At 46.2% G+C, this 21,601-nt stretch overlaps 1 protein-coding gene across 1 annotated transcript in view; it reads left to right on the forward strand.

Moving 5' to 3' along the window:
- The window catches only part of slc15a2 (solute carrier family 15 member 2), a 143,930-nt gene that overhangs the window by 62,505 nt on the left and 59,824 nt on the right, over window positions 1–21,601 (forward strand). The window contains exons 15-19 of the mRNA XM_072579911.1: window positions 4,537–4,618; window positions 8,258–8,383; window positions 11,304–11,468; window positions 16,676–16,722; window positions 16,815–16,925. Coding sequence (XP_072436012.1) covers window positions 4,537–4,618; window positions 8,258–8,383; window positions 11,304–11,468; window positions 16,676–16,722; window positions 16,815–16,925 — 531 coding nt within the window. The remainder of the gene's footprint in view (window positions 1–4,536; window positions 4,619–8,257; window positions 8,384–11,303; window positions 11,469–16,675; window positions 16,723–16,814; window positions 16,926–21,601) is intronic.

Genomic DNA, 21,601 nt, shown 5'->3' on the forward strand with positions numbered 1-21,601 from the left:
GCAAGGCAAAACGCTTTGACTTCATGTCTCCTTTTCACAATGTTTAAATTTTATATGTAGAAAACCACCCAAACTCCTCAATTAGATTTGCCTCTGACAATTACACACTCTGTCTGCTTCTCCTAGTGTTTGTCCCACACTCACTTGTTTGGAACCGATCCAGAACTCTGCTGCCGATATTTTAACCAACACCAAATTTCTTTCGACCATGCAATTGCTGAGCTGCACTCTATCCCCATCCACACACACCTCAAATTTAAAATTCTCTGCCTTCACCTCGGTAGCCGTAATGTGTTATGGGATAGTCTTGAGATTTGCAAAATAAATACCAGCTCCTTCATTTAAGACATAAGACCATAAGACATAGGAGCAGAAATTAGGCCATTCAGCCCATCAAGTCTGCTCTGCCATTCAATCATGACCAATCAGTTTCTCAATCCCATTGTCCCGCTTTCACCCTATAACCCTTGACTCCCTTGACAATCAAGAACCTATCTATCTCCATCTTAAATATACTCAATGATCTGGCCTCCACAGGCTTCTGTGGCAGTGAATTCTATAGATTCCCCACCCTCTGGCTGAAGAAGTTTCTCCTTATCTCTGTTCTGAAAAGTCTTCTTTTTACTCTAAGGCTGTGCCCTTGGGTCCTAGTCTTTCCTACCAATAGAAACATCTTCCCAACATCTACTCTGTCCAGGCCATTCAGTGTTCTGTAAGTTTTAACTATATCCACCCCCCCCCCCCCCCCCCCCCCAACCCCTCATCCATGTAAACTCCATCAAATATAAACCCAGAGTCCTCAAACGTTCCTCATATGTTAAGCTTTTCATTCCCGGGACCATTCTCGTGAGCCTCCTCTGAACATGCTCCAGGGCCAATACATCCTTCCTGAGATTTGGGGCCCAAAACTGCACACAATACTCCAAATGTGGTCTCAGAAGCACATCCTTATTTTTAAATTCACGTCCTCTTGAAATAAATGCCATCATTCCATTTGCCTTCCCAACTACTGCAAGTTTACCTTGAGAGAATCCTGGACCAGAACTCCCAAGTCCCTTTGCAGTTCAGATTTTTTAATTTTCTCCCCATTGAGAAAATAATCCATAAATCTATTCTTCTGACCAAGGTGCATGACCTTACACTTTCCCACGTTGTAGTCTATCTGCCACTTCTTTGCCCACTCGCTTAAACTGTCCAAATCCTTCTGCAGCTTCCCCACCTCCTCAATGCTACCCATCCCTCTACCTATCTTTGTATCATCTGCAAACTTCGCCAGAATGCCCTCAGTTCCTTCATCTCGATCATTAATGTATAAAGTGAAAAGTTATGGTCCCAAAACTAATCCTTGCGGAACACCACTTGTCACCAACTGCCAACCTAAAAAGGAGTCAAAGAGTGTGGCACTGGAAACGTACAGCAGGTCAGGCAGCATCAGAGGAGCAGGAGAGTCAACATTTCAGGCATAAGCCCTTTATCAGGAACGCAGTTCCTGATAAAGGGCTTATGCCCGAATCATCGACTCTCCTGCTCCTCCGATGCTGCCTGACCTGCTGTGCTTTTCCAGCTCCACACTTTTTGACTCAGATCTCCAGCATCTGCAGTCCTCACTTTCATTCTGAGAAGGACCCTTTTTTATCCTCACTCTCTGCTTTCTGCCAGACAGCCAAGCTTCTATGCATGTTAGCACCTTGCCTCTAACACCATGGGCCCTTATCTTAGTCAGTAGCCTCCTGTGCAGCACCTTGTCAAAGATCTTGAAGTCCAGGTAGATAACATCCATTTGCTCTCCTTGGTCTAACCTGCTCGTTACATCCTCAAAGAATGCTAGCAGATTTGTCAGGCATTACCGACCCTCGATGAAATTATGCTGATTCTGCCCTATTTAACCATATACTTGCAAGTATTCAGAAGTCTTATCCTTCACAATGGTTTCCAAGATCTTACCCATAACAGAGGTTAGGCAATTGGTCTGTAATTTTCCTTACTCCCATAGCTATTGGCCATGCTGAGGGGTTCAAACATGTAATTGGTCTAAGCACCCCCCTCCCCCCCTCACCTTGGTTTAAGATGCTTTAAAGCTATCAGGTACACAAACCCACGTCACATCATCACCTTACACCCCAGCGAAGTTGGGGTGTACACCCCACCTTTACGAAGTTGCTTGATCTTAAACCAAAAGAGACTACTGCGCTTTACAACATTGTTGAATTTGTATGAGATTTTGACGGAGGGTAACAGGGTACATTGAGAAGTTATTTCGCCTGGCCAGGAAATCTTGAATGCAGGAGAAAGTGAAGACTGCAGATACTGGAGATCAGAGCTGAAAATACGTTGCTGGAAAAGCGCAGCAGGTCAGGCAGCATCCAAGGAGCAGGAGAATCGACGTTTCGGGCATGAGCCCTTCTTCAGGAATGAGGAAGGTGTGCCAAGCAGGCTAAGATAAAAGTTAGGGAGGAGGGACTTGGCTGAGGGGCGTTGGGAATGCGATAGGTGGAGGGAGGTCAAGGTGAGGGTGATAGGCCGGAGTGGGGTGGGGGCGGAGAGGTCAGGAAGAAGATTGCAGGTTAGGAAGGTGGTGCTGAGTTCGAGGGTTGGGACTGAGACAAGTTGGGGGGGGTGGAAATGAGGAAACTGGAGAAATCTGAGTTCATCCCTTGTGGTTAGAGGGTTCCCAGGTGGAAGATGAGGCAATCTTCCTCCAGCCGTCGTGTTGCTATGGTCTGGCGATGGAGGAGTCCAAGGACCTGCATGTCCTTGGTGGAGTGGGAGGGGGAGTTGAAGTGTTGAGCCACGGGGTGGTTGGGTTGGTTGGTCCGGGTGTCCCAGAGGTGTTCTCTGAAACGTTCCGCAAGTAGGCGGCCTGTCTCCTCAATATAGAGGAAGCCACATCGGGTGCAGCGGAAGCAGTAGTGATGTGTGTGGAGGTGCAGGTGAATTTGTGGTGGATATGGAAGGATCCCTTGGGGCCTTGGAGGGAAGTAAGGGGGGAGGTGTGGGCGCAAGTTTTGCATTTCTTGCGGTTGCAGGGGAAGGTGCTGGGAGTGGAGGTTGGGTTGGTGGGGGGTGTGGACCTGACGAGGGAGTCACGGAGGGAGTGGTCTTTTTGGAACGCTGATAGGGGAGGGGAAGGAAATATTTCCTTGGAGGTGGGGTCCGTTTGGGGGTGGCGGAAATGACAACGGATGATATGATGTATATGGAGGTTGCTGGGGTGGTAGGTGAGGACCAGTGGGGTTCTGTCCTGGTGGCGATTGGAGGGGCCAGGCTCAAGGGCGGAGAAGCGGGAAATGGAGGAGATGCGGTGGAGGACATCGTCGATCACGTCTTGGGGGGAATTGCCGTCTTTGAAGAAGGAGGCCATCTGGGTTGTACGGTATTGGAACTGGTCCTCCTGGGAGCAGATGTGGCGGAGACAAAGGAATTGGGAATATGGGATGGCGTTTTTACAGGGCAGGTTGGGAGGAGGTGTAGTCTAGGTAGCTGTGGGAATCTTGAATGCAGGGACAGGGTTACAGGTTAACAGGCTGATGATTTAGGACTGAGCTGAGGAAACATTCTTTCATCTGGAGATGGGGTGGGAATCTTTGGAATTCCCTTCCTCAGAGAGTTGTAGATGGGCCATTATGATTCACATTCCCCATCATGTACTCTGATTATCTATAGTATACACCGATTAGCAATGGTATACACTGATTACCAGTGGTGTGCTCTGATTACCAGTGGTACACACTGATTACCAATGTTGGACACTGGTTACTAATGACCTACACTGACTGTAAATAATATACTCTGATTACCAGTAGCATATCCTGATTACCAGTGATGGACATTGATTACCAATGACATATACTGGTTACCAATGATGGATTCTGATTACCAATAGCATATCCTGATAACCAATAACAGACACTGATTACCAGCAGCAGATCCTGATTACCAATGACAGACACTGATTACCAAAGGCAAGTCCTGATTACCAATGATAGACATTGATTACCAGTAGCGTATCCTGATTACCAATGACGGACCCTGATCACCAATGGCATATACTGATTACCGATGACAGGCACTGATTACCAGCAGCATATGCTGATTACCAATGACGGATACTGATTACCAGTAGCAGATCCTGATTACCAATGACTTACACTGATTACCAATGGCATAGCCTGATTACTAATGACGGACACTGATTACCAATGGCATACACTGAAAACCAGTAGGATATACGGAATGCCAATGACATATGGGATTAGGTGGTGAAAAGGTATTGGAGTGTTCACATTGAATGCTGGAGCAGGCTCAATGGGCTGAATGGACTGTGCCTGTTCCTATTGAATATACTTTCAGGTCAGATGGGCAGATTCCTGATTTCTCTCAGACAGGGGAGGGAACAGGAACATAGAGCTGAGCTAATGTCACATACAAACGGCCAAACAGCTCCATTGACAAGTAAACACCCGCACTGCACCTTCTAATGTTCTTACGTCAAATCCCTGAAAACTGCAAACCTTCTGTTTCTTCACTCCTGCCCAGGCCCCTCAGACGGATGACGCTCGGGATGGTCTTTGCAGCTCTGGCATTTGTAGCAGCGGCCATTGTGGAGGTCGGAGTTCAGGTACCAACACCGGGTGGAGTGCTGACCACTCTCCATCAGTGTCAGAGGGTGGGAGCGAGGGTTTCAGTAACCAGAGAGTACAAATTTAAGATTAGATTACTTACAGTGATGAAACAGGCCCTTCGGCCCAACAAGTCCACACCGACCCTCCGAAGATCAACCCACCCAGACCCATTCCTCTACATTTACCCCTTCACCTAACACTACGGGCAATTTAGCATGGCCAATTCACCTAACCTGCACATTTTTGGACTGTGGGAGGAAAACAGAGCACCTGGAGAAATCTGATGCAGACACAGGGAGAATGTGCAAACTCCACACAGATAGTTGCCTGAGGCAGGAATTGAACCTGGATCTCTGGCGCTATTAGGCAGCAGTGCTAACCATTGTGCCACCATGCCGTCATTGTCTAAAACCTGGCAACAAGACTTTCTTTCATGCAGCAAGTTGTTATAATCTGGATAACAAACTGAAAGAGGTGCAGATGCTGGAAATCAGAAGCAAAATCAGAAGCTGCTGGAAAAGGTCAACAGGTCTGGTAACATCTGTGGAGAGAAAGTAGAGTTAACATCTAGGGCCCAGTGACCCTTCTTCAGAACCCTTCCCTTCAGAACCCTCCCCTTCAGAACCCTCTGAAAAATAGTCACTGTATGCGAAACATTAACTCTAATTTCTCTCCACAGATGCTGCCAGACCTGCAGAGCTTTTCCAGCAATTTCTGATTTTGCTTGTTATAATCTGGAATGGACTGCCGGAAATAGTGGTGGAAGTTAGTTCAACAACTACCTTCAAAAGGGAATTAGATAAATCCTTGAGAAGATAAACTTTATGTGGCTTTGGGGAAAGAGCCAGGGAAATAGGATTAACTGGTTAGCTCTTTCAAAGAGCCATTGTCGGCATGATGGGCTGAATGCCCTCCTATACGGTATGATGCTAAACTCTGATCTCTAATTTCTCAACAATGAAAGTTGATTGGCTGTAATTCCCTGGGAACAACTTAAGATGGAGCCCTACTTTCTTCATACCATTTGATGTCATGTGTGCCCCCATTATGACCTTACAACCTTAAGTACTTGCGCAGTCATTAAAACTACATGTTTCACTTCTGTAAGACTGGTCAACTTGCTTCTACCACAAAAAAGAAGCCATTCGGTCCATTGTGTGACGTAGGGATGTAACCCCCCCTCCCTCCATCATATACACAATGTCTGTCAATAGTGATAGAATCGTAGAAGCTCTACAGTGTGGGAGCAGGCCATTCAGCCCATAAAGTCCAACCCTCTGAAGAGCATCCCACCCAGACTCATTCCCCCACCCTATCCCTGAAACCCTGCATTTCCTATTGCCTATCTACTTAACCTGCACATCCCTGGATGCTACACTGTGTGGCACTTTAACATGGCTGATCCACCTAACCTGCACATCTTTGGACGATGGGAGGAAACCAGAGCACCCAGAGGAAACCCCACACAGGCACGGGGAGAACATGCAAATTCCACACAGACAGTCACCCAAGCTTAGAATCGAACCTGGATCCCTGGCACTGTGAGGCAGCAGTGCAAGCCTCTTTATCTCTTAGCACACTGGATGGGACAAGAATCACATTGAGACCAGGCCAGATAAATACAGTAGGTTTTCCCTAAAGGTGATGAGTACTCTGGCTGGGTTTTGTCTAACTATCCAGAATTTGTAACTGAATTCAAATTCCTAGTACCCCATGGTAGGATTGAACCCTTGTTCTACTAGGTTGTATGTTTAACTGTACCACATGATCACACCCACAATTTACATTATGTTGTAAAAATGAACCAGTTAGTCAGAATTGAAAGGATGCCTGTCCAGCAACCCAGAGGAACTGGATACATTTTACCGATCACAGAATTGTTATGGTACAGAAGGAGACCATTCAGTCCATCATATGTGCATTCGCTCTTCAGACATCATCACCTTGTGCCAATCTCCAGCCTTTTTCCTGTACCTTTGCACACCTCACTAGGCAAAGGAAGGCAATGGCCTAATAGATTGTCGCTGGACTGTTAATCCAGAGACCCAGGTAATGTTCTGGGGACCTGGGTTTGAATCCTGCCATAGCAGATGGTGGAATTTGAACTCAACAAAGGTCTTAATTAAGAGTCTAATGATGACCTTAAGTCAATTGTCGGAAAATCCCATCTAGTTCACTAATGTCCTTTAGAGAAGGAAACTGTCATTCTTACCAGATCTGACCTACATGTGACTTCAGACCCATTGCAATGTGGTTGACTCTTAACTGTTCTCTGGACAATAAATGTGGCCTAGCCAGTGAAGTCCTCATTCCAAGAATGAATTTTTTAAAATTCCTATCCAAATATCATCCAATAACTTCCTAGAGTCATTCAGCATGGAAATAGACCCTTCAGTCCATCACGTCCACGCTGACCATGTTTCCAAAATAAACTAGTCCCACTTCCCTGTGTTTGGCCCATATCCCTCTACACCTTTCCTATTCATGTACCTGTCCAATGTACTTAAATGTTGTAACTGTACTTGCATCTGCCACTTCCTTGCCACATACTGTGTGAAAAGTTGCTCCTCAGATCTCTTTTAAATATTTCTCCTCTTGCCTTTAAAACATGCCCCCAAGTTTTGAATTCCCATACCCCAGGCAAAAAGGCCTTTGTTATTCAGCTTACCAATGCCCCTCAAGATTTTATAAATCTCTATAAGGCCACCCCTCAACTTCCTACACTCCAGGGGAAGAAGTCCCAGCCTATCCAGCCTCTCCTCATAACTCAAACCCTCCATTCCCAGCAACATCCAGGTAAATCTCTTTTCTAATTTAGTAAAATTCTTCTTATACCAGGGTGACCAGAACTGTACACAGTACTTCAAAAGTACTCACCAACATCCTCTACAACCTCAGCATGATGTCCCAACTCCTATACTCAATGATCTGAGCAATCAAGTCTTGATTGCCTCAATTAAATTTGCCTCCATCACATTTCCAGGCAGTGCATTCCAAACGCTAATATCCCATTGAGTGAATTTTGTTTCCTCACGTCTCCCTTGTTTCACTTCAAAGCTGCCCTCTCTTTAAAAGTGGGAACAGCTTCTCCCTATCTACCTAACCCATTCATGACTTGAAAGCCTCTCAAATATCCTCTCAGCCTTCTTTCTCCAAGGAGAATAACCTGACTTTCTTCAATCTATCCTCCTGAAGTTTCTCATCCCTGTTCCTATACATTTCGTCTGCAATCTTTCCAATGCCATGGGCAGCACAGTGGCTAACACTGCTGCCCCACAGTACCAGAGTCCTGGGTTTGGTTCCAGTCTTGGGTGACTGTATGGAGTTTGCATGTTCTCCTCTTTTGTCTGCGTGGGGTTCCTCCCACAGTCTAAAGATGTGCAGACTAGGTTGGTTAGCCATGGGGAATGCAGAGTTACAGGGACAGGATAGAAGGGTGGATCTGAGTGGGATGCTCCTTGGTGGGTTGGTGTGGATTCAGTGGGCTGAATGGCCTGCTTCCACATTGTAGGCATTCTAGGATTCTCACCTTTCCTGTAATGAGGCAGCTACAATTGGACACAGTGCTGCACCTGAAGTCTACCAGGTGTTTTACTGAAGGTTTTAATCTATTTTGACAACCTGTTACCTTTCAGAAAACTGTGATGCCTGAGCCTGTAGCCAAAGAAAGTTACATTCAGTTCCTAAACCTGGCAGATGAAAATATCAACGTCACGGTCCAAGGACGAGATGACTTTCCAGTCACCATAGCTCCCTTTCAGGTAAGCATCGACAACATATCGCAGATGGTCCCAGCTGGCTGTAAAGCTCTGAGGAAAAGAGGAAATAGAGGAGGAGTAAAACAAAGATACTGTGTATGCTGCAGATCTGAAACTAGAACGGAAATGGCTGGAGAAATAGGCCCGGCAGTATCATTGGGAAGAAAGCAGAGTTAAAGTTTTGAGCCCTGTGACTCTTCATGAAGGAAGAGTTGCTTTGGATGAGGAATAGTTGGATAGGTTGGGCCTGTACCCAGTGGAGCTTGGAGAAATGAGAAGTGACCTGAGTGAAACCTATAATATCTGAGGGGACTTGAGAGGCCGGATACCAGCAGGATGTTTCCTCATGTGAGGAAGACTAGAACTCCAGGGCAAAGTTTAAAAATGAGACCCTTTAAAGATGGAGGTGAGGAAAATATTTTTTCACTCAGTGGGTAATTAGTCGGTTTAGCTGACTTGGCTGGACGGTTGGTTTGCAAAGTTTTGTGGTGCCAACAGTGTGAGTTCAGTTCCTGATGCTAGCATGAAGGACTCTCCTTCTCAACCTCTCCACTCACCCGAGACCTGGTGGCCCTCAGGTTAAATCATAAACAAAGAGACCTTGGAGTGCAGATTCATAGTTCCTTGAAAGTGGATTAGCAGGTGGATAGGATAGTGAAGAAGGCGTTTGGTATTCTTGCCTTTGTTGGTCACTGCATTGAGTACAGGAGTTGGGAGGTCATGTTGAGGCTATGCAGGACATTAGTTAGACCACTTTTGGAATACTGCATTTAATTCTGATCTCCATTCTATGGGAAAAATATTGTTAAAGCTTGAAAGGGTTCAGAAAAGATTTGCAAGGATATTGCCAGAGTTGAAGGGTTTGAGTAATAGGGAGAAGCTCGGGCTATTTTCCCTGGAGGGCTGGAGGCTGAGGGGTGACCTTATAGAGGTTTATAAAATCATGAGGGGCATGGATAAGATAAATAGACAAGATCTCTTCCCCGGGGTGGGGGTGTCCAAAACTAGAGGGTATAGGTTTAAGGTGAGAGGGGAGAGATTTAAAAAGGGAGCTAAGAGGCAACTTGATCAGGCAGAGATGGTCCATATATAGAATGAACTGTCAGAGGACGTGGTGGAGGCTGGTATAATTACAACATTTATAAGGCATCTGGATGGGTATGTGAATAGGAAAATTTAGGAGGAATATGGGTCAAATGCTGGCAAATGGGACTAGATTAGCTTAGACTATCTGGTCAGCATGGACAAGTGGACAGAGAGGTCTGTTTCTGTGCTGTCCACCTCTATGACTCTATGACCACCAGTTGTCTGTCTCTAATGAGAGAGCAGTGCTATAGTCTGGTAAGACCAAGACAACTTGACTTGAGTCTGTTGAAGTCTCTTCCTTGCAGAGCAGTGAGTTATTGAATTTACTGAGGACTAAGTTAGATAGATTCTTGATCAATAACAGAGTCAAAGGGGTGGGCTGAGAGAAACGTAAGGAGAGCTGAGACCATAACGGTATCAGAGAAGATGTTACTGAAGGTTGGAGCAGGCTCAAAAGGCCTACTACTGCCCAGATCCGAATTGCTGATGTTTTTGTTTATCCTTAAAAAGTTTGCACCCTCATATTTGAGGTCCTGGGAGTGTCACTCATGGCTTTGGCTTGCTTCTTGAGACGGCAAGTGTTGGGTTTGAGTCACAATGGAGCTCAAAATGATGCTTCCCATGTGGGTACCCTTTGGGCACTGAGTTCATGGAGATGCCATCAACTTGTGAGCATGTGAATTAGGAGTAGGCCATTCAGCCCTTACTGCAATGAAGCAACACAACTGTCAAGTCTAACTTGACCCCACAGTCTTCTGACTGAGAGGCATCAGTATTGCTCACTGTACGACAATTGATACCTGGGTCTAGGTCACAGAGGGAGATATCCAACCGTAAGACCCTATCAGCCTGGATATTAGCCAGATATTTCAATACGCACTGCTTCAGTCTCTGACAGGTCGTGAATGGTGCTGAACATTACGTTGTCATTGGTGAACATCCCCACTTCTGACCTTCTGGTGGAGGGGAGGAAGTAGCTGAAGATCGTTGGGCTTAGCACACTATACTGGGCAGATGTCCTGGAACTGGGATGGCTCAGATGGGTCAGCATACCGTGAAGGACTCTCATTCTCAATCTCTCTCCTCACCTGAGATGTGGCGACCCTCAAGTTAAACTACCACCAGTCCTCTCTCTTTCTTTCTCTCTCTCTCTCTCTCCTTTTATATATATCTCTAATAAGACAGCAGACCTCTGGTCCAGTGATTTCCATCATTCTGCTATTGGTAGCTGCAGCTTCAGCTGCCTCAGTGCTAAGCCTTAGAGTTGCCTGCCCTTAAGACTCTTTTAAAGACACTCAATTAGGTCACCCCTTTGAACATCTAATGTTTCTTTTCCTGCCTTGTCTTTAAATGATTGCCTGATTGTATTCCTGTGAATCATCTCAGGATGTTTGAAGGTGTGGTTGACCAGACGACCATTAGACACAGGAGCAGAAGTAGGCCATTCAGCCCATCAAGTCTGTTCCACTACTTAATGAGAGATGATGGCTGATCTGATAATCCTGAACTTCACTTTCCTGCCTGTTCCCCATAACCCTTTTATCCCCTTACTAATTAAAAGGCTGTCTATCTCAGCCTTGAATATAATTAAAATAGCTCTCTGCAGTCAAGAGCATCACAGATTTCCTGCACCAAGAAATTCCTCCTCGTCTCGGTTTTAATTGTGCAACCCTCTCATTCTGACATTACCCCCTCGACCGTCCCACAAAGGGAAAGAGACCTTTTTGCACCTACCCTATCAAGTCCTCATTAGTATCACGTGAATTCAAGTTGTTGATAGAAGTTGGTAATTTTAGAAAGATCTTACTAAATAAATGTCCCTTCTTGTCTTTCACAGGATCCGGACAGTTACACTAAGTTACAGCTGGATGCTCCAAATCAAGCTTTCAGTTTTAATATTACGTATAAAAACAACACCGAGATATGCCATCGAAACATCAGTGAGAGGAGTGCATACGGCATACTAATGTACACAGAGGTCAACACGCCCCATTGCACACTGGTCAGTAAATATCATTAGTTAGCTCTTCTAACATTTAGATTAAAAACGGGGTGAATGCTGCAGCAACAGGCTTTGCACCTCCATTATTCAAGTTCTGGTTTCACAACATCTCTCTCTTTTCGCTCTAGCTTAGAGTCTCCAAAATGTGGATAGAGGCCATTTGGCCCATCAAGTCTGCAACGACCCTCTGAAGGCCAACCCACCCAGACCAGCCCTGTAACCCCACATTTCTCATGGCTAATCCACCACGTTGCACATCCCTGGACACTATGGATCAGTTTAACACGGCCAATCCAGCTAACATGTTTGGATCATGGGAGGAGACACACACGCACAGACAGAGGGAGAACGTGCAAACTTCACACATGCAGTCACCCGAAGCTCTGCTCTTCCTAACTCCTGTCTAAAGCTTCATCCTGGTGCCACTTCCCACAGTACTAGCTGATGTTCCCACAAGGAATGATGGTCACAGCCCTGTTACAGCACAACTTGTTCACATTGTATCGGTTCCACCTGCCCCAGTACTGATCCTCGTGTCTCAGGAATCCGGAAACCCCTCCAACACATTGTTCATCCATTTAAGTGTTAACCTGATTTACCACTCCAATACCAAATAATCTATGCAGTTGTGAACAAACCAGGCATTAGTACCCTAAAGATCCTGATTTAGAACTCTGTCACTCCTGACACTTTATTTGTAGAACCTTAATGGGCGGCATGGTGGCTCAGTGGTTAGCACTGCTGCCTCACAGAGCCAAGGACCTGGGTTTGATCCCAGCCTCGGGTGACTGCCTGTGTGGAGTTTGCACACTCTCCCCATGTCTGCATGGGTTTCTTCCCACAGTGTAACGATGTCTAGGTTAGGTGAATTGGCCCATGGGAAATTGTCCAGGATGTGCAGGCTAGATGGATGAGCCATGGGAAATGCAGGGTTACAGGGATGGGATAGTGGGAGTGAGTGGATGGGATGCTCCTTGGTGGGTCAGTGTGAATTCAATGGCCTGCTTCCACACTGTACGGAGTCTAAGTCTGGAATTAAACCCAGGTCCCTGGTGCTGTGAGGCAACAGTACTAGCCAGTGAGTATTTGTGGGACTAGTTTTTGGGGCTAAGTGATTTAAGGCCAGGTTTGTTCACCAGTTATAAATCCACACCCAAGGGAAGTATAGAAAACTTCCAGTTTTTATGGGTTGAGGGGATTAATGAGTGTTTAGTCGGTGGTCTGGGTCGAAGGAGATGGTGCAAGCAAAAAAGGAAATGGTATAGGTAAAGTGAATTCAAATCCAAATTCAGCAGCCATCGCTGTGGTCTCGGTCTTGTTTAATAAATGTAAGCACCTACATCTTTAGAGCAGCCTGGGCTGAAAGGGAACTGGAAATCAGGAATAGGGTAGAGATATTTCGATGGTATGAAAATGTAATTACTGCAGCACAGAACCTTTGTCGATTAATGAAGACACCTTTCACCTGCCAGCCCTGTTTCTGACAGGCTCCAGCCGGCCAGCTTCTTGAAGTTTCCAGTGGCCTTCTGCACTTGTGCAAACTCACAAATCAGCCTCAGGAACCTACTCTGAAAAGCCTACAATGCAACTGTCTCCCGTCTTCAGGAAGAAGCGCAAAACTGTACGCAGGAGTAGGCCATTCAGCCCTTCAAGCCTGCTCCACCATTGATATGATCATGGCTGATCCTCAACATATATGGGGTGGTACGGTGGCTCCGTGGTTAGCACTGTTGCCTCACAGTGCCAGGGACCAGGTTCGATTCTTGGCATAGGCGACTGACTGTGTGGAGTTTGCACATTCACCCCCAGTGTCTGTGTGGGTTTCCTCCGGGTGCTCCGGTTTCTTCCCACAATTCAAAAAGATGTGCAGGTCAGGTGAATTGGCCATGCTAAATTGCCCATTGTGTCAGGACATTAAGTCAAGGGTAGATATAGGGTAGGTAGATATAGGATCTGGGTGGGTTACTCTTCAGAGGGTCAGTGTGGACCTGTTGGGCCAAAGGGCCTGTTTCCACACTGTAGGGAATCTAATCTATACTCCACAACACTGCTTTCCCTCCACACTTCTCAAATGTAAAAAATAGGTCAATCTCACACTTGAGTGTACTCGGTTACCTGGCTTCCATAGCTGTCTATGTTCCACTGATTGACCACTCTCTGAGAGAAGAAACGTTTCCTCAGCTCAGTCCTGAATGGTCTACCCTGTGTCCTGAGGCCATGACCCCTGGTTCCAGGCCTTCCAACCAATCCTCCTCACTCTAACAAAACTCTCAAAGCTGTGAATGTTCCCATTGAATTTCCTCTCTTCTCTAGGGAGATAAACCCAATTCTCCACATAAGTAAAGTCTGCTGACTCTGCTTTTAGACCAATTAATCTTTTCATGAGGACCAAATCAACACACTTCAGAATTGAACACAATATTCTGTTCCACTGAGGTCAAATCAATGTTTCATAAAGATAACAGGTTGTCATTTGATAGTCAATCTTTTCATTCAGCTCCAGCTTTCAATATCTGTCAGAATTTTGATTGTATTTGCAATATATCGTGTTCCTCTGAACTTTCTCCTCCTTATTTTCCTGTTCCCTGTTGAATTGAGGCAACATTGCACCATCTCCTGAACTGACTCATTGCTATCCCAGCACCCCCTCAGCCTTGAAATCTGCAGCACCCCCTCAGCCTTGCTCTCCTTTTACAGTCTTCATGCCTTTAAACCTCATGCATCCTGGTTGACTTTGTTTGTCATGTCTCCCTCTCGTTGGTGATCCTTCTACCCAATAATGTTTTGAATGTGCTTGCTTTGCATTGTGCGACTTTAAGATGTTTTGTTATTTGTTCATGAGACATGGGTGAGCTGCCCATCCCTAGTTGCTCTTGAGAAGCTGCTTTCTTGAACCACTGCACTCCAAGTGCTGTAGGTAGACCGACAATGCTATTAGGGCAGGAATTCCAGGATTCTGACCCTGCAATACTGAAGGAATGGTGATATAAGTCAGCATGGTGACTGGCTTGGAGGGAAACTTGCAGATGGTGGTGTTCCCATTTATCTGTTGCCTTTGTCCTTCTAGATTGAATTGAATTAGCTTCATAGTCACACATACTCAAAAGAGAACAGTGAAAAGTTTACAAGTTGCTGCTTGTGGATGGAAGTGGCTGTGGATTTGGAAGGTGCTGTCTAAGGATCTTGGGTGATTATCTGCAGTGTATCTTGTAGATACTACACACTGCTGCTACAGAGCATTGGTGGTGGAGGGAGTGAGGACTGCAGATGCTAGGATCAGAGTCAAAAGGTGTGGTGTCGGAAAAGCACAGCTGGTCTTCCAAGGATGGGCCCACCTTGAAGAAGTTCTCCTCCTCCTTCCACAAGGATCTCAGTGAGTCTCTCTCTCTCTATCTCACACTCACACTGCACCCCACCCCCCTCCCCCCAGGTTGACTCTTCTCCCCTGAAGCATTTCAGCCACATCCTGAAGCAATTCAGATGCTGCCTGACCAGCTGTGCTTTTCCAATGCCACGCTTGTGGATGTGATGCCAATCAAGCGGACTGCTTTGTCCTGGATGGCGTCAAGCATTTGAGTGTTGTTGAGGCCGCACCCTTCCGAGCAAGTCAGAGTATTCCATCACACTCCTGCCTTGTGCCTTGTAGATAGTGGACAGGCTCTGGGGAGTCAGGAGGTGAGTTACTTGCTGCAGCATTCCTAGTCTGAATCAATGGTGCTGGTTTTTACACACAAAGCTCTTCTGTGGTGAAACTGCAATATGAACTCTTCCTGGGAATGATTCCAAACAAACATTGTGTTTCTGTGTGAGTTACAGCCTATTTAAAAAAAAGACAAGAATGGAATTCCCTCAGCACAGTTGTAAACATTATTAATCACAGTCGCTGCCTGCATCTTCCACCTCAGCACTAAATCAGATTTCTGATCTGTTCTTGTAGCCACTGTATTTATATGGCTGGTCCAGTTGACTTTCTGCTCAGTCCTAACCCCCAGAGTGTTGGTAGTAGATGATTCAATTATGGGTAATGCCATTGAATGTCAAGAGGGCATATTTCAACAATGATCAACGGTTAATCTATACGGAGAAAATTCCACTGTCTTCAGTTTAGAATAGCATTTGCCAAACTCAGTGAGACAGCCCCAAAACCACTGCAAAGAAACAGGCAGGAAAGGTAACAAAAAGACTTTGGTATTCGTGTCACATTACACAATCTAACCTCAAAGAATTGACGGTCTCAATTCACAGTAAATCATGTTGTAGCAGTCAATAGCATCACAGCCAGCTGTGTCAATTGGTGCAACTTCACACTCCACTGCGGAGATTGGAGCACTGAACCTAGCCTGATGCTCCAGTGCAGTACTGAGGGAGTGCTGCACTGTCAGAGGTGATGGCTTCTGAATGTCAAACTGAGGCACCGTCCCTCAGGTGGACACAAAAGATCCCATGTCACTATTTCAAGGAAGAGGTCTCCCCAATGTCCTGGCCAATATTTATTCTTCACCCAGTACCATTCCAACAGATGGCCTTCGGGTGGCAGATCACGTGGCAGTTCGTGGGATCTTGCTGGCGGCATGGTGGCTCAGTGGTTAGCACTGCTGCCTCACAGCGCCAGGTACCCGGGTTCAATTCCCGGCTCAGGCAACTGTCTGTGTGGAATTTGCATATTCGCCCTGTATCAACGTGGGTCTCCTCCCACAATCCAAAGATGTGCAGGTTAGGTGGATTGGCCATGCTGAACTGCCCATAGTGTTCAGGGATGTGTAGGTTAGGTGCATTAGTCAGGGGTGAATGTAGAGTAATACGGTAGGGGAGTGGGTCTGGGTGGGATACTCTTTGGAGGGTCATTGTGGACTAATTGGGCCTAATGGCCTGTTTCCACACTGTAGGGATTCTATGCTGTGCACAAATTTGCTGTTGTGTTTGCTACATTGCACTTCTGTCAATGTAGATATAAAGCGCTTGAGGAGATCCTGGGTCTTACACAACAGAAATGCAGAGTGGGGAAATATCCAAAATGGTGGATGGGAGTGAATCTTGAACGTGAGAGCTGCTCCTTTTTTGGAGATTTTTTTTCAATGCTGAAATTCATTCCCTAATTTCTTGGGCCGGTAATTACTGCGGTTGTCAGTTTTTGCTTTGGTTTTGGAACTCTTAAAAAAAAACTTTCCTTCCCAAACTCACAAAAATTTGTGTTATTTTGTATTCAGCTGGAAGATCAAACATCAAAGCCACAGAAAGGAAAGGCAGCAGTGAGGTAGGACACCGTCCTCTTTAATTACTCCATCTCCTTCTTGTAAGTAAACTGTTTCTTCTGATCTGTGCTCAATCCCTGAGATCTGTCTACAGAATCGTAAATGCCTTCACTGAAGATTTAAACGTGACCATGGGGGATGTGAATTTTGGCACTGTCTACAAGAACTTCGGCAGCTCATTGTACAAGACCATGGATAGAGGATAGTAAGTGGAGCTTTCTTTCGAAAATATTTTATCATAATGTGTGCCTAGGATTCCAATTCTCACATATGACAAGCCCTCACCCGTTCGTATTGTAGGTATGTTAGTGTTATAGCTATGGTAATGGGTGAGCCATCCACTGATTACGTTTGAATCCCATCTATGGCAAGCTGTAAAATTGCAATGAATAAATCCTTCCCCAACCCGGGGAGATCTCTGTGCTTCTGATTTCTTGCACATTCCTGGTTTGCACCATCTACAAGGCACAAGTCAGGACTGTGATGGACAACTCCCCACTTGCCTGGATGGGTGCAGCACCAACAGCACCCTGTGAAGCAAAACAGCCCATTCGATTGGCACCACCTTCAGCATTCAGTCACCCATTACTGCTGCACAGTGGGAGTAATGTGTGCCAACTGAAGTGGCACTTTTTCTAGAAAATGGAAGACTAAGGGTTGAACTGATACAGATGATTTTTAATTGGAATTATTATTGTCATATGTATCTAGGTACAGTGAAAAGGTTTGTTTTGTGTGCAATACAGGCTGATCATACCATACAAAGTGCATTAGGTTAATAGAACAGAGTGAGGTATACACTGTTACTGCTGCAGAGAAGGTGCACACACAGCAAGGTCAGCATTAAATTTGAGATTTGAGAAGTCAATTCAGAAGTCTAATAACAGTGGGGAAGAAGCTGTTCTTGAGCTTGTTTGTATGTGTGAATAAGCTTTTGTATCTTCTGCCCAATGGAAGAGGTGGAAGAGATTATAACTGGGGTGGGAAGAGTCTTTGATGATGTTGGCTGCCTTCCTGAGGCAGTGGGAAGTGTAGATGAAGTCCATGGATGGAAGGTTGGCTTGTGTAATGGACTGGGCTGTGTTCACAGCTCTCTGTAGTTTCTTACGGTCCTGACCAGAGCACTCGCTACACCAAGGTTGTGGTCCATCCGGATAAAATGCTTTCTATGGTGCATCCGTAAAAGTAGATAAGAAACTTTATGGATGTGCCAAAGTGTTGAAAGATATTGGTAAGGTGGACGTGGATAAAATGTTGAATTTATAAGAGAGCCCAAAATCAGTGCTACTTCAATAGGTGATAATTAACAATGAGAAACGAGATAGTCTCAGGAGAGTGACCCAGATTGACTGCGGGATTCACTAGCACAGCAACATTTTTAAAACATTCTTTCATTAACTATTGATCTCATTAACAAGCCAAGCATTTTTGACCCATTCCCACTTACCCTTGAATTGAGTGACTTGTTGTACCATTGCAGAGAGAAGTTAAGAACAGTATTGCTATGCGTCTATGGTCATGTCTAGGCTGGAGCAGGTCAGCACAGCAGATTTCCTTCTGTAAAAAGACAACTGGTTGTTTAAATGATCAATGATAGCTGTATTAATCAAACACTATCAGTGTCTTTGGTGAGGTTAGAACCTATATTGCCACAGCATTAGGCTCTGGATTACCAGAGTCGAGAGTGTGGTGCTGGAAAAGCACAGCTGGTCAGGCAGCAGCCAAAGAGCAGGAAAATCGATGTTTCGAGAATAAGTCCTTCATCAGGAATGATTCCTGATAAAGGGCAGATGCTCGAAACATCGACTCTCCTGCCCCTCGGATGCTCCCTGACCGGCTGTGCTTTTCCAGCACCACACTCTCAACTCTGATCTCCAGCATCTGCAGTCCTCGCTTTCTCCCTCTGGATTACCAGCCCAGTGTGATATTGCCATTGCACTATCATATCACCTACTGATGTGGCAATGGAGAAGCATTTAAAGGGATGCTGGATCTCCCCACGAGGGAGAAAGAAATAGAAAGGATTTTAACATTAAAAAGACAGCAAGTGCTGAAAAACCCAGCAGGACTGTCAGTATCACTCCAGCAGTTCAAGAAGGCAGCTCACCACCTCCTGGGCAATAAATGTTGGCCCTGCCAGCGATACCCACATCTTGCCTGTGAATATATAACTATAGTCTGTGGAGAGAGGAACAGTGTTAACTTTCTGAGGCCAGTATGACTGTTTAGAACATGTTACTCAAGCTATTAGTGCCATTCCACAGATCCATCTGCAGTACCTTACTTTTATTATCATTTGAAAGGTCTCTGGAAAGGGTGAGATGACGTTGTCATGGGAGGGGGACTATGTCGAAACAAACACATACCAGTTCTGTTCAGTTCCCTGTTCTGAACTCAAAAGAAACAGATTTTCACTTTTTCTTTGTTCATTCAACATTACTGGCTGGGCCCAGCATTTATTGCTCATCCCTAGTTGCCCCTTGAGAGGGTGTTGGTGAGCTGCCTTCTTGAACCACTGCCGTCCACCTGCTGTAGTTGGACCCACAGTGCCCTTGGGGAGGGAATACCAGGATTTTGATCCAGTGACAACGTAGGAGCAGTGATATATGTCCAAGTCAGGATGATGAATGGCTTGGAGGGGAACTTGCAGGGACTGGTATTCCCATGTATCTGCAACCCGTGTTCTTCTAGATGGAAGTAATCATGGGCTTGAAAGGTGCTGCCTGAGGATATTCGGTGAGTTTCTGCAGTATATCTTGTAGATAGTACACATTGCTGCTACTGAACGTTGGTGGTGGATATATTTGGACAAATGAGTTACAGGGTATTAACCAGAACAAAGTGTTGCATTTGTTTAAAAGAGTATATATTAATCTGGGAGAAGGTGAGGACTGCAGATGCTGGAGTACCAGAGTTGAAAAATGTGGTGTTGGAAAAACACAGCAGGCCAGGCAGAATCTGTATATTAATCTGTAATAGGGAAAACACTGGAAGGATATTCCTAAAGACCGGGGGAATCCAGTGCTATGGGCATAAGCTAAGGATTCGGGGTAGACCATTTAGGACTGAGATAAGGAGAAATGTCTTCACCCAGACAGTGGTGAGGCTGTGAAAGCAGAAGCACGGAAAACAATTGAGACTTGAACATTGAATGTTTTGAAGAAGGGGCTATAGTTCTTAGGGTTAAAGGGTTTGGGGAGAACGCGGGAACAGGGTACTGAGTTGGATGATCAGCCATGATCATATTGAATGGCGGAGCAGGCCGAAGGGCCGAATGGCCTACTCCTGCTCCTATTCTTTACTTTTCTGTGAAACGTTCTGATGGATTGCATCTCTGGCATTGATTAGTTGGGAACTTCTATGAGTGAGGTGAAAGTGAGGACTGCAGATGCTGGGGATTAGAATCGAGAGTGTGGTGCTGGCAAAGCACAGCAGGTCAGGCAGCATCCAAAGAGCAGGAAAATCTACATTTTGGGCAGGAGCCCTTCATCAGGAATGAGGCTGGAAGCCTCGGGGGGGGAGGGGGGGGGGTGTGGAGAGATAAATGGTGGTGGGTGGGGCTGGGGAGAAGATAGAACATAGAAAAGTACAGCACAGAATAGTCCCTTTGGCCCACGATGTTGTGCCGAGCATTAATCCTAATGTATAACAAAATAACTTAACCTACGCTCCGCTCAATTCACTGCTGTCCATGTGCATGCCCAGCAGTCGCTTAAATGCCCCTAATGGCTCTGCTTCCACCACCACCGCTGGCAACGCATTCCATTGATTCACAACTCTCTGGTAGTTGAAGGTAGTGGGAGTGCAATAGGTGAATGGAGGAAGGGGTAAAGGTGATAGGTCAGAGAGGAGGGTGGGGCGGATAGGTGGGAAGAAAGATCAACAGGTAGGACAGGTCATGAGGATGGTGCTGTGCTGGAAGTTTGGGACTGGGATAAGGTGGGGGGAGGGGAAATGAGGAAACTGGTGAAGTCCACATTGATGCCCTGGGGTTGAAGTATTCCGAGGCGGAAGATGAAGTGTTCTTCCTCCAGGCGTCAGGTGGTGAGGGAGTGGCGATAGTGGAGTCCCAGGACCTGCATGTCCTCAGCAGAGTAGGAGGGGGAGTTGAAATGTTGGGCCACAGGGTGGTGCGGGTGTCCCAGAGATGTTTCCTGAAACGCTCTGCAGGTGAAACTTTGATGGATGTGGAAGGCTCCTTTGGTGACTTGGATGAGGTGAGGAAGGAGGTGTGGGCGCAGGTTCCTGCGGTGGCAGGGGAACGTGCCAGGAGGGGAGGGTGGGTTGTTGGGGGGCGTGGACCTGACCAGGTAATCGCAGAGGGAACGGTCTTTGTGGAAAGTGAATAGGGGTGGGGAGCGAAATATATCCCTGGTGGTGGGGTCCATTTGGAGGTGCAGAAATGTTGGCGGACGATGCGGTTTATGTGGAGGTTGGTGGGGTGGAAGGCCCCACCAACCTCCACATGACTTACAGTGATGACTGACTCAACACCGACATTTTTTACAATTCCACCAGCTCCCACAGCTACCTGGATTACACCTCCTTTCACCCTCTCTCCTGCAAAAATGCTATCCTGTATTCCCAACTCGTCCATCTCTGCTGTATCTGCTCCCAGGAGGACCAGTTCCACCGCAGAACACACCAGATGGCCTCCTTTTTATTAAAGACCACAATTACCCCACCCACGTGGTTGAAGATGCCCTCCAACACATCTCCTCCTCTCCGACCTATCACCTTTACCCCTTCCTCCATCCACCTATTGCACTCTCAGGTACCTTCTCCCCAGCCCCACCCCCTCCCATATATCTCTCCACCCCTGAGGCTTCCAGCCTCATTCCTAATAAAGGGCCCCTGCCCGAAACGTTGATTTTCCTGTTC

This window comes from Chiloscyllium punctatum, chromosome 10 (genome assembly GCF_047496795.1).
Source record: "Chiloscyllium punctatum isolate Juve2018m chromosome 10, sChiPun1.3, whole genome shotgun sequence".
Classification (NCBI taxonomy): Eukaryota; Metazoa; Chordata; class Chondrichthyes; order Orectolobiformes; family Hemiscylliidae; genus Chiloscyllium; species Chiloscyllium punctatum.